Source organism: Cryptotermes secundus, unplaced genomic scaffold (assembly GCF_002891405.2).
Source record: "Cryptotermes secundus unplaced genomic scaffold, Csec_1.0 scaffold547, whole genome shotgun sequence".
Classification (NCBI taxonomy): Eukaryota; Metazoa; Arthropoda; class Insecta; order Blattodea; family Kalotermitidae; genus Cryptotermes; species Cryptotermes secundus.
In genome coordinates this window covers 452,736-467,868 of record NW_019734361.1, presented here as the reverse complement: position 1 = coordinate 467,868, position 15,133 = coordinate 452,736, and the positions used below count along the sequence as shown (strand labels likewise).

Below are 15,133 nucleotides of genomic sequence, written 5' to 3'. Positions count from 1 at the left end.
TTTCATGATGTAGATCATTATGCAACCAGTCACAGTGTCTGCACGGTTTGAGGCATGAACTGTCTCTGCCCCCTCTGAAACTGGGATCGTGGGTTCAAATCTTGTTCTGTGTAGGTAGCAGCCTTGCATCGGGCTGATCCCCCATCCAAGGAGTCCTACTGTGTATAGATTAAGAAACTGAGAAAGAGATCAAAGTCCAAAAGGCTATAGAGCCATAGAGAGATTATGCATCATTAGAAAGTTACTAGTTACTGTTTTCAGCATATGATGGATAAAGTTACAGCATTCATAAATCAGCCACTGGTTAAGTGAGAAGTCACCACGGCATCTCCTTGGAAAATCGGGAATTATATTTCTGTTCTCGACTATTTTCTAATATTTCAGTAGTGTAGTGTGGTTCCTTTTACGCTTACAAGTTAAAATGGTCACATCCATTGTGTATGTGCATGTTAGAGCTTCCGAAACTGCTGAGCTGCCCATGCTGAAGAGTTGGATATTCCTATAAAGTCTGGGTGAGGAGCTGATACCTGTTGCCTGACACATTGTAGATGCTGCAAATGCCGTATACTGTTAGGCTGTATGCTTACTGAAGGGAAGTCAGTTGGAACTAAAGCTAGATAGAACATTCTCCATGAAAATCCCTACCTTGACTGGGAGACTGGACATTTGCTTCTAGTAATTTGTTCCCATATTTAGATTACTTCGATAGCAATGCACGTATCACAGTCACTGCATTCAGAGATGACAGATGCATGATGCAAAGCAAGCAATCAGAGAAGGCAGAGATTGGCAACTACTTCTACCAGTGGCAGATCTTTAGGCCCAGTGGGGAAAGGCAAAAAGTAGCTTCACAATTTCTGTCAAAACAGTAAAAGGGACAGATGAGAACGCTACTTTGAAAGGTACTACAGGAATGGCTCATCTCCGTGGCTGTGCGAGATAAAAACGAACCGTTGAGCCTTCATGTTAATAAACCGTATGACAGTAGGCCACTCCAGTCTTAAAGCAAGCTTAAGTACATTTAACATTGTGTCCATGGCTGAATGCAAATGTGGTGACAGGCTGAAAACAGAGAAGCATTATCTCCTTGGACAAGTATCGTTTTTGGGCATTATCCATCATTCTGTCTTTTATCAAAAAACACCATCCTGTTTATTTTTCAAAACACAACATCTCAGAGACTGGATTCTGTCTATCTTCAGGTGGGCCCAATCGATAGAGCTAGGGACTATGGCAATGCAGTTTCCTCAATTTGCACTGCTCCATGCAGTTACATGTGTTCAACTCTGGCTGCTAACAATTCTCGGAGATTGTTGTTGCGTTGCAGTTGCCACTTTCCTTGGTATGCCCTTGCCCTAAGGGTGGATAATCAACCAGTTTGTGGGGTTGCACAGTTCATATTTTTAAAGTATCTCAAGTTAAACATACTGCCAAATAATAAACAGTACGGATTCTATTTCTCATCTGTAGCCTAAAAATGTAAAAATGAGAATATATGAACTATGTCTGTGGTTTTGTGTGGGTATGAAACAGGGTGCTGAAGAGAATATTTATATGAATGAAATGGTAGGAGGTTCCAGAAAATTACATAATGAAAAGCATAACTTGTATTCCTCACCATATATAATTGTAAAAAGTTGAGATGGACAGTGCATGTACATCTGGACAACAGGTCTGCATATATAGGAGTTTGGTGGGAAAGCTGGAAGGAAAGAGACCACTAGGAAGATCCAAACATCAGTGGGATTATATTAAAATGAATCTTAGAGAGGTAGGATGGGGCAGCATGGACTGGATTCATCTGGCTCAGGACAGGGACCAGTAGAGGACTCTTGTGAACACAATAATGAACATTCTGGTTCCATGAAATGTTGGAAATTTCTTGAGTAGCTGAGTGGCAGCTTTCTGGCAACAGTTTGTTTTGAAGAAACCATGGGGATGGTTGTAAACAAACACAATAAAGCAGAAATACATAAAGTGATTTATTTAAGTCTAGAATAAATATTTCTGTAATGTGAGCTTTAAAAAAATTGACTGTTAGCAGAACCTGGAATTTATATAATACAACTGGCATCAACATTTTTTTTACTTTCCAACACAAAATAAAAAAGTAGTCTGTGGTTACAAAAAATATATATATGTACACTGTGCTACCTAATTATAAAAACAATTAATTAAATTAATATCATGAGTCTAAAACCCTACAAAGGGAAACTGGTTAAAGGACATATTCTGATATGTGGAAAATTTGTTACTGGAACTATTTATCATTGTAGCTGCCTTCTAATCTGCAAATATGTACTAAACTGACCATGTACGTTACTATATTTCTTCTTACAAAGAACTGATATGAAATATTTTAATTGGGGCAATCAAATGTTACATTGGAAAACATTCTGTGGCACACAAAACTAACAGTACCTATGAACTGACGTTAGCACCATGATACAAATTTAGTTTTTACATCTTGTAACCTAAGGTAGAAAAAATAGCCTTTCAGACAGTTCCAAGTGAAACCAGTTTAAGCTGGTAAATGATGCATGGAATTATAATCGGGGATATTTCTTTGGCCAGTCAAGGGCATGCCACTATCTCCTGCCACTGATCTGTCTGGCTACCTGTGTCGTTCCCTGTTATTAAGTAGAACTCTCAGGGAGGAGAGAAAAGTGTGGGGTAAAGGGATGATGACTGGCCAAAAAAAACTGTCCTGGACTATAACATGTATTTTATGATGTGAATATTTTCATATTTATATAATCAGGGCTCCAAAAATGTTTAGTTTTCAACATTTGCTATAGAACTTCCTGTGATAAAATTTCAAGCAGCAATAGAAATTTTAATATTGCATTTCAAATTAATGTGCTGGCATTTATGTCTCTTCTGCCTAGTGTCAGTTGCAAGTAAATCAAATGATTTCACTTTACACATTTGAGACCCATACTTTTATATCATTTAAATTTCCATTCTTCTGATTTTTTGAAGCCCTGATTGAATCTTATTTTGCAGACTGTTACTATTTCGTATGACTGAAACATACACATGCTTCTCAATTAGTCTATTAGGAAATGTTTTATAACATAATTTTTCTTAGTTATACTTGTAATATATGAAAATTTTATAAGGGAGCATGTATTACCCTTATTTCAGGCAAATACAGAAACATGAACTACTTATATGATAAAATATGAGTAAGAAAGTGTAATAGTCTTGAACCCCTACCACATCTATAAGGAGTACTCAATATTCATATATAAATGCAAAATGTCTGTAAGTACATGTGACTGACTGATAAAACCACGTGCACATAGCCCTCTTCACATTGTTGTCAGGTACTAATCTAATCCACTGCATTCTCGTTATGACTTGACTGGTCTTACATTTGCACACAACCAATAAATTAAACACGAATGTAACAGTTTTGCTGGGGTTGGAACACCACGCAGTTTATAAGCGAACCAAGACCAGCAGTAGCAGGTGACAAGCTCAGACTAGTGACATATCCCTCTGAAATGTTGTGATCACACTGAACTAAAATGGTTACAACCCAGAACACAATTCCATGGAGTAAGCACTGTGTATTTTATTCAATGTACGAAAATATATTCCCATGAAACTTCAGTTGCAGGAAGACAGGATATGCATCTATTCTGCCAGGGTTATTCAAACCGGCATGAAAAGAATCCTGAACTGTCCGACATGAGGCCCACATGTGCAAGCCTCTCAGCAGCTAAAGCAAAGGATTCTCTTGCAGATCTGAATCTGTATGCTGGATCACATGCTATTCCATGAGCTCAGCCTGAAACGAAACTGCTCAGTCCCAAAAATAAGATAAGCATATTGAAAATTAATAACATAATCCACTGCCAAGTTAAATGATGTATGTACGGGTAGATCTTCATTGCATCACCAATAAACATCAATATTCAAGTGGGAGACGAGAATATCACATGCAAGTTTCTTGTAAACACTGTTTGGCTGTGATGGACTGGACATGTAGCTGGTATGGACAACATAAGGAATGCATACAGATTTTTTGTGGGGAAGCTCTAGGAAATGGGCCTTATGAAAGGCCAAGGAATGGGATAATAATGTGGACTTTTGTCATCAGATATGTAATATAAAATTATCTAAAAACTTATTTGTGTTTGCTGAATGTGAGACAAATAGAGAATGTTATTTAAGCTTTCATAATGGTCTGAAAGTATCACCAGCTATCATAATGAGAGTTCTCAGTGTAATATATGATCTAAAATCTGACTGGCAACAGCTCCAATGATTTACATAGCAGAATGTAAGCTGAAATAATTTTGGAATGATTATATAAGCAGGATTTCCTGTGCTGTGAAGTTGGGAACTGTTCCTGGCTCAACACACAAGAATCTAGTAATTGGGAACCATTACTACACAGCACAGAATTCACAAAACAGCTAGGACCATTATTTGGGGGGGGAACAAGGAATAAAAAGGAAGACAGTGTGTTGGTGGGCATTTTCATTTTATGACAGTCAGGGCCCATCATTTGGTTTTGTTTTGGCAAGTTTGCAGGTTCTGTTTTCTTGCAGAAGAGTGTACTCTGTTCTGGGATAGAATGTCATATAGTTTCAAAGGAATCTACTACCTCCATCTTCAGGTTAAACATGGAGTTCATACATTCCTCCAGAACATCTACTGGACTATGTTTTGTCTCATCCCAGGAGATGGTACTCCACAGCATCACAAATACAGAGGGTTTGTAGATAACATACATGACCTTTACTTCTAAAATGTCATCATGGTGTCGTCTCTACCTTTAACCCAGTTTCTTTCAAACTCATAAGTTTGGCACATACAAATACAGCCGTGAGCTCCAACTACAGTAATTAAGACCAGTTTCATTGCTAAAAGAATGCCACGAGACATTCAAATCCAAGTACATGTCTGATAATGTGCGACATGTAATACAAAGCATTCAGGTAACTGCACTGTTACATTACGATCCCATGATCGTGCCAGAAATCAAACCTGGTCTCTTCAGTCTGTAGCCTAACTTTTCTTCTTTCTATCTTTCAAAAAGTTAATTTTTAAACCAAATTTTCAGAAATGAAACTTAACATATGAAGCTTGTAGAATAATCTGAACTTTGTTGCCATCTGCAATGTAATCAAACAAAACAGGATATTCTGACCAAGCCCACTTTTTAGTTTCCTGCAGTACTTGAAAATGATTAGGAGGTTCTTTGTTAAAATTTCAGTTGTGGTATGAACTCTTCTATCAAAGCTTTGTGAAGTTATCTATGATTCCCCGAAGGAAATGCTAAAAATCATGGTGCTCTGAAATAGGCATGTGCCTCCTGTTATATTTTTTGTGCTGTTGTAATTTCATAAATAGTTTTCTACAAGCCAGCCTTAACAAATTCTGTTGAACCCAAACTCCAAAAACAAAAAAGGTAAACTGTGCCAATAAAAAGAAAACAAAAATGAAAAGTCTGAGCTTCTGTACAGTCATGAAAGATAACGAAAAACAGACATGAAAAATTCAAAAACAGCCCATATATCTGATGCTAAACTTCCACACAACTATTTAGCTTTCAGCTGTAACTTCCTCTAAATTTTATGTTCTTTATTCAAAACCGACTTAATGTCAACGTACAACTACTGCCCATTGCGATAAATAAAAAAAAATAAAAAAGGATCATTTTTAAAATAAATTTAGCAATAAAACCTTCATCAATCCTGTCTTATATGCCACAAGACATGTCTCGTGTGCCACAAGCCACCATATAACAATGCTGCATCACACACAGATTAAAGAAAATGGCTATGGCATAACAGGATAAATACAGAAACATCATCATGTCAGATTCATGCGAAACCCTATACGTACTAAATACAAGAAACTTTTCTGATTAGCTGTGGCAAATGTAGACCAGAACATAAAGGGGGAAGGGTAAAAGGGGTGGGGATGACTCACTTTAACACAACAGAACTTCACACCATCACCGTTGCCTTCACTTGTTCTCTGAGGTAGCTGCACTATGCATTACTTTTCCCACCACATCACCACTGTATGTCTTCATACTGTCACTCGCATCTACTGGAAACACAGTGTTCCCTCTTTGGTGACAAATCCGAGGCACACCCAACTTTTCATTCAGAAAATAAAATATGTCACAATGGATTCACATCACATGCAATATACATTAAAAGCCTCTGACATTTAAAACCAGAAGAACTTTTGAATAGAATAAGAACAGTTTAAAACAACAGTGAATATACAACAGAAAGAACAAAGAGTTTTCAAGAAACTTCATCCCTGAAGTATGTTACATAACATTCTGCCTATGAAGTCAGTACAGAGTAACTGAAAGAAGTTAATCCCCGATGAAGTTTGGAACAACTCTTTGTACTCCCAATGCACCAATTATTAATAGTAGTTTCATATAACCGATTCAAAGATTAAATGCTAATAATCATTTTAAGCATATAAAAACATAATGAAAACTGAAATTGAAGTGTAAAATTCATTTATGTTTCTATCTTCCGCACCCATTCATTAATAATTTACACCTTCACACAAACAGTCTACATTCCAGGACTCTCTGTTCCTTCCTTCTGTAGGCATGCTGCATGGCATGGAACTGGCAGATAAAATTAATGTCCAGTTCTAAATATCAGCCTCTTTCTCCAGAAATAGATTTTAACAATAAAAAGAAATATTGTACCAGAGCACACAGTTTGTCATGTGACGTGTTGTGAATCCACTGCATAAGATGTTCCTTTTAAAATACACAAAAACAAACAAGACACTACATATATATATACATGTGTGTCATGGGTTTAGTGGTGACCTTACAATTTGACAATACTGAATTCCCTAAGCCACCTGTAACACTGTACTGTCTGTGCAGGCTCAAATTGCTGTTACAGCATCATACAGTCACTTGCAAGGTTCAAGATCACAACAATGAAACTTCAAGCAGGGCTGCAGCCTATGTTAGCAGATGGAAATTTATTGATCATGCCTCTACTTCAATTGCAGATTTACTAATGTGGCAGAAACTGATTGACTGTTCAAATCAGATGTTTCCATAACCCTTTATTGGCCAACCACAAGTTTCTCTGATAGCCTGTTCAACAACATGTCTTCATCTGTACTTTGTTCAACAGGGTAACTGTCTTGCAATTGACAGTTTTTAATAGGGGCAAAATGATTTTATAAAAGCTATCATTAAAGAAAGTGCCTTATTATTTCTGTGAAATGTCAGAGATGTTAGTTTATTATTCATAAAGCATTACTGAAAGCACCAAGAATTAATGAGATTTCTTTACTCACAGCAGCAAACTCCATGAAGACAGTGATATAGTTCAATCACATCTCAGAATGTTTACTACACAAAATCTTTACTTTATCTGAAATCCATGGTTTACCAAGTTGAATGAAAATACATCAGGACCTTCTGCTGTAGTTCCTATTTACTTTCCCTACCAAACATAGTTAAGATTTTTAAAAGGTTATGGAATGAAATTTCAATGTGATCTTGATACAAGTGAAGTCATTTCAACAAGTGGAATGCAATAAGACACAGCCCAAATTGAATTCTGATTTCCATAACATATCCAAATTTCAGAAACTTTTGAACTTGTCAAATGATCTTCAATTTAATCCTCAAAAATGCTGTTCACAGCATAATCTGCATGTAACATTGAGACCCACTTGCACATCCAATTATATTCATCACCCCCCAAACATTCTATTTACTTTTCATATGCAGGCTAAGTCACATCACATAGACCTGCTATGTATGAACTTGCAAGCTCGATCATCTGTCTGAACCAACAGACAATGTTTTTGTTTCTTGGCCCACTATCGGCAACTGCACTTATGTATCACGCAGTCAACGGCTTCCGCCACCGATTCAAACACTGGTATACTTTCACGGTTTGCTAGATCCGACAGGTACATGCGGCCTCGATTGTAGTCCTTCACAGCCTGCTTGGACAGCTGAAACACCAGTAGCTTTCAATATTATGGAATGAACTATTCTAATTGTACTGATGACAACACTGCAAAGCGCATGTATGAAGAAGAATCCTATCATTACCCTCTGATAACAGAACAATCACATACAGACACTACAGGACAAACCAAAACAATGCAGGCATAGAACCAGGGTTTTCAAACAAAACAACAATTCTGAACATGTGACATCAACTAGTTTAGTAGATGGGTAATGAAGATTTCAGAGGAACTTGCTGCCTCCATCATCAGGGTCACTCTTCTAACTTAGAAAGTTCCTCTGAAAATGTCAGTGCCTTTCTACCAAACTATGCTGGGTCACATCCGAGACAACTGTGATCATCTTATTCGTTGACATAAGAACCACTGCAATCTCAAGAACAACTGTTCTGACAGAAACTGCCTGCACTGGTTTATAACAAAATAACTGCACAATTTCCAAGTAACTTCTTTCCTTGTAAAGATATACCATTCATATGATGGCACCATGGAAAAATTAATTTGCTTAATTGTGGAACCAATGCTATTCCTCATGACTAACAGAAACATGGGTGCCATTGTAATTTTTAAGGGGCCAAACAGGTAACAGTCACTTAGTGTTAGATCTGCCACCATACATTACACCAGTGGGACACTGGGCAAATCCCTGCAGACTCATATCATCCTGAATGTACAAGTTTTTGCAGCACCATTCATCACTGCCCCATGGATTCCTTGCACATGCTTTCTTGGAATTGATTCAAAATAAAATCAATGACTACCAGAATCAAACAACACACAGAGTTCATTTGGAGAGGTTCAATCTCAAGAAATTAAATGAGGTAGAGGGTAAAGAGCAGTACTGGGTTGAAATCTCAAATAGGTCCGTCGGCTACCGAAAACTTGGAAACTGAGTTGGATGTTAATAAAGCTTGGGAAACTATTAGAGAGAACATAAAAATGTCTGCCAAAGAGAGTCTAGGTTATTATGAACCGAAGAAGCATAAGCCATGGTTCGATGAAGGATGCTCAAAATTATTAGATCAAAGAAAGCAGGCCAAATTGCAATAGTTACAGGATCCAAGCAAGTTAAATGGGGATAATCTGAACAATATAAGATGTGAAACCAGCAGGCATTTCATGAACAAAAAGAGGGAATATCTAAAAGACAAAATTGATGCGCTTGCAATCAACAGTAAGATCAAGAACATTAGAGACCTGTATAGAGGAATAAATGACTTTGAGAGGGGTTACCAGCCTAGCAGTAACTTAGTGAAGGATGAGAATGGTGATCTGCTTGCAGATTCCCACAACATTTTGAATAGGTGGAGGAACTACTTCTCTCAGTTATTGAATGTACATAAGGTCAGTGATGTTAGGCAGACAGAAATCGATACAGCTGATCCGTTAATACCTGATCCTAGCCCTTTTGAGGTTGAAGTGCTATTGCAAAATTGAAACGGTATAAATCCCAGGTAGTGATCAAATTCCAGCAGAACTAATTCAAGCAGGAGGCGAAATATTACGTTCTAAGATCCACAATCTAATTACTTCTATTTGGCATAAGGAAAAATTGCCTGACCAGTGGACGGAGTCTATTATTGTACCAGTTCACAAGAAGGGTGATAAAACTGACTGTAATAATTATCGAGGGATATCACTGCTATCAACTTCATACAAAATTTTATCCGATATTCTTCTCTCAACGTTAAGTCCATATATAGATGAAATTATTGGGGATCATCAGTGTGGGTTTCAACGTAACAGATCAGATCTTTTGCATTCGTCAGATATTGGAAGAAAAAAGGGGGGTACGATAAGACAGTACATCAGCTATTTATAGACTTCAAGAATGCCTATGATTCAGTTATGAGGAAAGTATTGTACAATATTCTGATAGAGTTTGGGATATCCATGAAACTAGTTAGCTTCATTAAAACGTGTTTAAACAAAACACACAGTAAGGTCCATGTAGGTAAACATTTGTTTTATCGCTTTATCGCCACTCCTTCTCAACTTAGACTTAGAATATGCCATAAGAAGGTCCGGGGAAACCAGGTTGGATTGAAATTAAATGGGACACATCAACTGTTGGTCTATGCTGATGATGCGAATCTACTGGGTGATAATGTAGATACCATAAAGAAAAACACACAAACTTTAATTGACACAAGTAAAGAGGTTGGTCTAGAAGTAAACACAGAGAAAACTGAGTATATATGTTGCTGTCTCATCACCAAAATGCAGGGCAAAATCATGACATAGATAGGAAACAGATGTTTTGAAAATGTGGCACAGTTCAGATATTTGGGAACGATAACAGATCGAAACCTGATTCAGGAGGATTTAAGAGGAGACTGAACTCTGGTACCATTCAGTCCAGAATCTGTAGCATGAATGGGAGAGACGAGGAATGCATATAGGATATTGGTGGGAAAGCCAGTAGGAAAGAGACCACACAGAAGACCAAGGCGTAGGTAGGTGGACAATATTAGAATGGATCTTAGAGATAGGATGGGATGGTATGGCCTGGATAGATCTGGCTCAGGATAGGGACCACTGGAGGGCTCTTGTGAACATGGTAATGAACCTTCAGGTTCCATAAAATGCTGGGAAATTCTTGAGTAGCTGCAGAATTGGCAGCTCCTCCAGAAGAGTTCAGCTCCATGAGTGAGTAAGTAAGTATGTAAGTAAGAAAGACTACCAGAATATGAGGGCTGAAAACAGAATAGTGCAGCTAGAGGAGACAGCTGTTCCTAAGCAAAGGCATGGTACAGAACTCTCTCCGCGACAATGAATGCACATGCAACAGAGGAACCACTGGACCACTGACAGGCAACAAATGTTTTCTATGTGGTATGTGCTGATGCTATATAATGAGTCAGTCAAAGCCATGGAGAACAAGTAGATTCTAAAGGGTTCTGACGATGGTGGATGACACACAGAATTACTGGGTTTTTGGACTTTTTCCATCATCCGGAATTCCAAGTAATAGAGGACACAATGTTTCGGAAACTGGATATGTTTCCATCTTCAAGTGAGAAAGGAAGACACCTACTCAGTTGGGCTCCTTTGAGAGGGATCCAGTGATTGCGATTAGCTCATTCTAAGGGGCCCAACTGAGTAAGTGTCTGCCTTTCTCACCTGAAGATGGAAACACATCCAGTTTCCGAAACACTGTGTCCTCTATTACCTAGAATTCTGGACAATGGAAAAAAGTCCAAAACCAAGTAATTCTGTCTCTCCACAGAGAACAGCTAACGATGTGAGCAGAAGACACAGTTGGGATCTGTTACCAGGCAACCACTAGTGAAGGCAAACTGAAAAGACTCTGTGCATGCTACAGTGCATTTTAAAGTGTGTGAATTAGTGAAAGTGTAGTTATTCATTAATGTAGTGTTCTTAATTCCAACTACCAATCCAAACTCTGTATCTAGTCATTAAACATGTTGACAATATACTATGTCTTTAAAAGAAGGTAAAACTATCCCTGTAACAGGCTGTGGAGGCCCACAAGGTTGAGAGATGTTGAGGCTCCCACATCATCTAGACCAGCCGTGTCAAACATGCAGCCCCTCAACTTTTAGAGCTAACTGATATTAAAATCAATATTAAAATTTTAGTAGAAATATTTTTTGTAAAGACAATTTTCCAACAGACCGGAAGACAAGAAGTCTCACGCAGACATAAATTAGCAGGCTGCAGGAAATTCAATGTTTTGCTATTTCTAACATAATTTCTTGTGTAATCCCTTTTTTTACATATTGAAAAGCTGTTTGATACTTGTCAAAAATGGCATTCTCTTGCTTTTTAAAACTGTAAGATATGTGACTTTAGGTAATTATATTGAAATTATTCCTAAATAATGAATAGAATTAAATTTCCTTGTATCAAAATCTAATGTATATTTCTATTTTGAAGTGCGGCCCTGGGCTATTATTTATAGGGCTGAGGTGGCCCTCTGTACAAGTTGAGTTTGACATGCCTAAACTAGACAATCGGCTCACAGATGGTGGGGAGGTTGTCAGCCCTATGCACCAGCCACCAGATTCCTGCGACTCATCTTTGTTAGAGGCTAAGTTAAACCCAGGGCCATTGTGCAGCTAAGGGTTAGGTTATGTATCACATTCCATCAATCCAAAGTTAGTCCAGAATGACTTCAGAAAGTGGAATGTCATATAAATACACAGACTCTTCACGTAAGATATTCAAATGCTTCAAATATATCCATAGCAAATATGGCACTGGAAAGGAAACCAGTCAAAATTAATGGGCAAGGTAAAGATAGCCACACTATGAAGACATATACGACCACCACTTTTAACCTCAGAACTACTCGGTGGTGACAAGAATGTCACTTCCCTGTACCAAAGGACAAAACACCAAAAGATGTGCACTCTGAATTACCTCTTTTAGTTAACATGTGTTTACATTCTGAAGAGAGAGCCTCACCTTGTCATTCCCAATGATGGCACCATCCGACAAGTGCTGGACACACAGCACCACATTGCAGTTCAGACCAATATAGTGAGCTGCCTGTAATGAAGAGCACACACATAAGCTGCTTCCATTTTTCTTCTGGTTGCAGCGGTGGCATGAAACTGAGCCCCTCAGTCCTGTGGCCTCTAATGTGCCTATTCTTTTGGGGGTTATTTTGCATAACTTTCAGCATCCGGACTACACACAGGAGGAGAGGTCAATATTCTGGGATGTCACAGTGATGGTCATTCTAAGCAAAAGCAGTGTATATGTGCAAGAGTTCGCTGTACAGTACACTGTACAGACAAGCAACATGCCACGTCCTCACACAAGTGGCAAAGTGCACTGATGCTGACAGTGGAATTTTCAAAAATGTATTATACTAGCTATCCACTAAGGTTGGCACTAACTTCAGTGACAAGAGGTGGCTGCTCAGTCGGTATATTTTGTTTGAGGACTAAAACCAGATTTTCTTCTACTTTTATTATACTAGGTAAACTGTACCACTTTTATTACTTCAACAATAAATACCGTTATTACAAACAGCACGTAATGTCTCTTTCTTATCAACAATTTTGGAACTGTACAGTGAAATAGCTCAACTCAGAAACCATTCAGATTAGGACACGTACATACACACTATTTTGCTTAAAATAACTGATACTATGACCTCCTAGAATACTGTCCTTTCCTCCTGGGACACCCTGTATAGCATCAAATGGTACAATGATTGATAAGTGATAAATCTGAAAGGAAGCAGTCATAGCCATAATTAAGCTAATATCGTGCCATTTGCCTGGAAGGACTGAAGAAAGAAAACCTAAGTCTGGATACCTGGTGTCCTAGTTGAGGTTCAAACCAAGCACCTCCATATAAATACATGTTACCATTCAATAAACGTTCTTGGTAATGGGCCTACTGCATCAGTCCCCAATGACAGATGAGTGTGGAGCACACTGATGCATTCAATAACTAGCAGACAACACACTGAAAGCAAGTACAGTGGAACCTCGCTTAACAAGCATAATTCATTCCAGAATCTTACTCATAATGCGAAACACTCGTTAGGCGAAACAATTTTTCCCATATAAATTAATGTAAAATACAATAATGCATTCCATGCCGAAAAAAATACTCAAAAAATTTTATGTATAACGTTTATTCAAAGAAAATTATATATACATTGCTAAGGAGCGTGAATCATCTTCATCTTTTCTTCTATGCGGAATGGACCAACCTGGAATGCGAATTCGATTTGCAGAAAACAAAGAAATAATCGAAATAATTAGTTTATTATTTATGATACATATCTAATTCTTTTTTACTCGAACACTGTCTAGACACATTTGTTTTTGCCAACGCTTCAAAATCTGGTGAAAATGCGACACAGCATTATCATTAAATAAATTTGTAGCGCGCATAGCCACTGCCTTATTAGGGTGATGCTTCTCAATGTACGATGCAACAGTTTCCCATGCTTTCAGCATTTCTCTTATTGCGCCAGAAGATTGTTGCTTTGCTGTTACCTCCTCCACCTCCACCTCCTTCTCCTCTGACAAACTCTCCTCCACAACTTCTTGCTGTGAAACACAAAGCAACTCCAAATCGTGCAAATCGTTGTGTAGACCGATTGTATGTGCGTGCTAGATCAGCCACGCTCACACCTCGTTCCCGCTTTTCAATGATTTTACGTTTCATTTCTACAGTTATTTTTATTCTCTTATGGCTGTCTTTTTGCGGCTTTTTCTTCGGGGACATTTTTGCAAGGGTTATTAAACTTTGCACAAAAAAATCACAAATAATATGACTGAACACAAGTTTGGAAAAATGTGTGATCACAAGCGACACTAAGATGCTAGCGGAACGAGTGCTAAACACAGCCTGATGTAGCAAGCGCACAATCCGGGACTTCCCCTCTCATCACTCGTTATGCGAAACGTCGCTCCTTAAGCAAGTAATTTTTTTACAATTTGTTTTGCTCATTATGCGAATTACTCGTTATTAGAGGTGCTCATTAAGCGAGGTTCCACTGTATACAGATTCTGATGATGATGTGTGCAATAATACATTAGTCTGGACTCTGTCCATTTTTTCAGTTTAGTAAGATAATTACATTTCAGGAACTGGTTCTATTTCAGTCTTCAAGTGAAGAGAATGTTGGGGTGGGGGGACACTGTTAGTTAGCCTCAAGCCTCTGTAGCTGCATCATATGTTGAAGCTGTTTCATTTGTCATGCATTACAGCTGAAATTCATCCAAAAGGCTGGAACTACAATGAGTACTGAAGCATTGCAATGGCTTCAACATATGATGTAGTTAAATCCCTGTAATCCAACTTACACAACTTTACCTTGTCATAAAATATGTCAGACAGAATGATCGTCCTCAACTAGTGAGGTCAGAATCAGTTTCACAACATATATGACAGCAACAGTCAGTAAATGGGTCACAAATGGATATAAAATGTAAAAACATGTGATATTCGAACCTGGGAAAAAAAAGCATTTATTTCTCATCATATCCTCCACCAACAGTGATTCACTTGTCCCACTGCTTTATCGGTGCATCAAAACCAGCAGCACACAAGTATTCTGACTGTTGTCTCAGCCACTTCTGTACCTCCATTTCGACCTCTCCATCATCAGCGAAACTGTTTGTCACATTTCTTGACCCAGTTGTGA

General features: G+C 38.1%; 1 protein-coding gene across 9 annotated transcripts in view; it reads right to left on the bottom strand.

Moving 5' to 3' along the window:
- Positions 1-1,960: 1,960 nt before the first annotated feature.
- Positions 1,961-15,133, bottom strand: part of LOC111868871 — a 314,970-nt gene continuing 301,797 nt past the window's right edge. For 8 of the 9 annotated variants that reach the window (XM_023859916.2, XM_023859917.2, XM_033753210.1 and 5 more), the window contains 2 exons: positions 12,427-12,510; positions 1,961-7,980 (listed from right to left, as the gene is read on the bottom strand). In XM_023859916.2, the coding sequence (XP_023715684.1) occupies positions 7,843-7,980; positions 12,427-12,510 (222 nt within the window). In that variant the 3' untranslated portion in view covers positions 1,961-7,842. The remainder of the gene's footprint in view (positions 7,981-12,426; positions 12,511-15,133) is intronic. The other variant, XM_023859914.2, reaches the window with a different exon arrangement.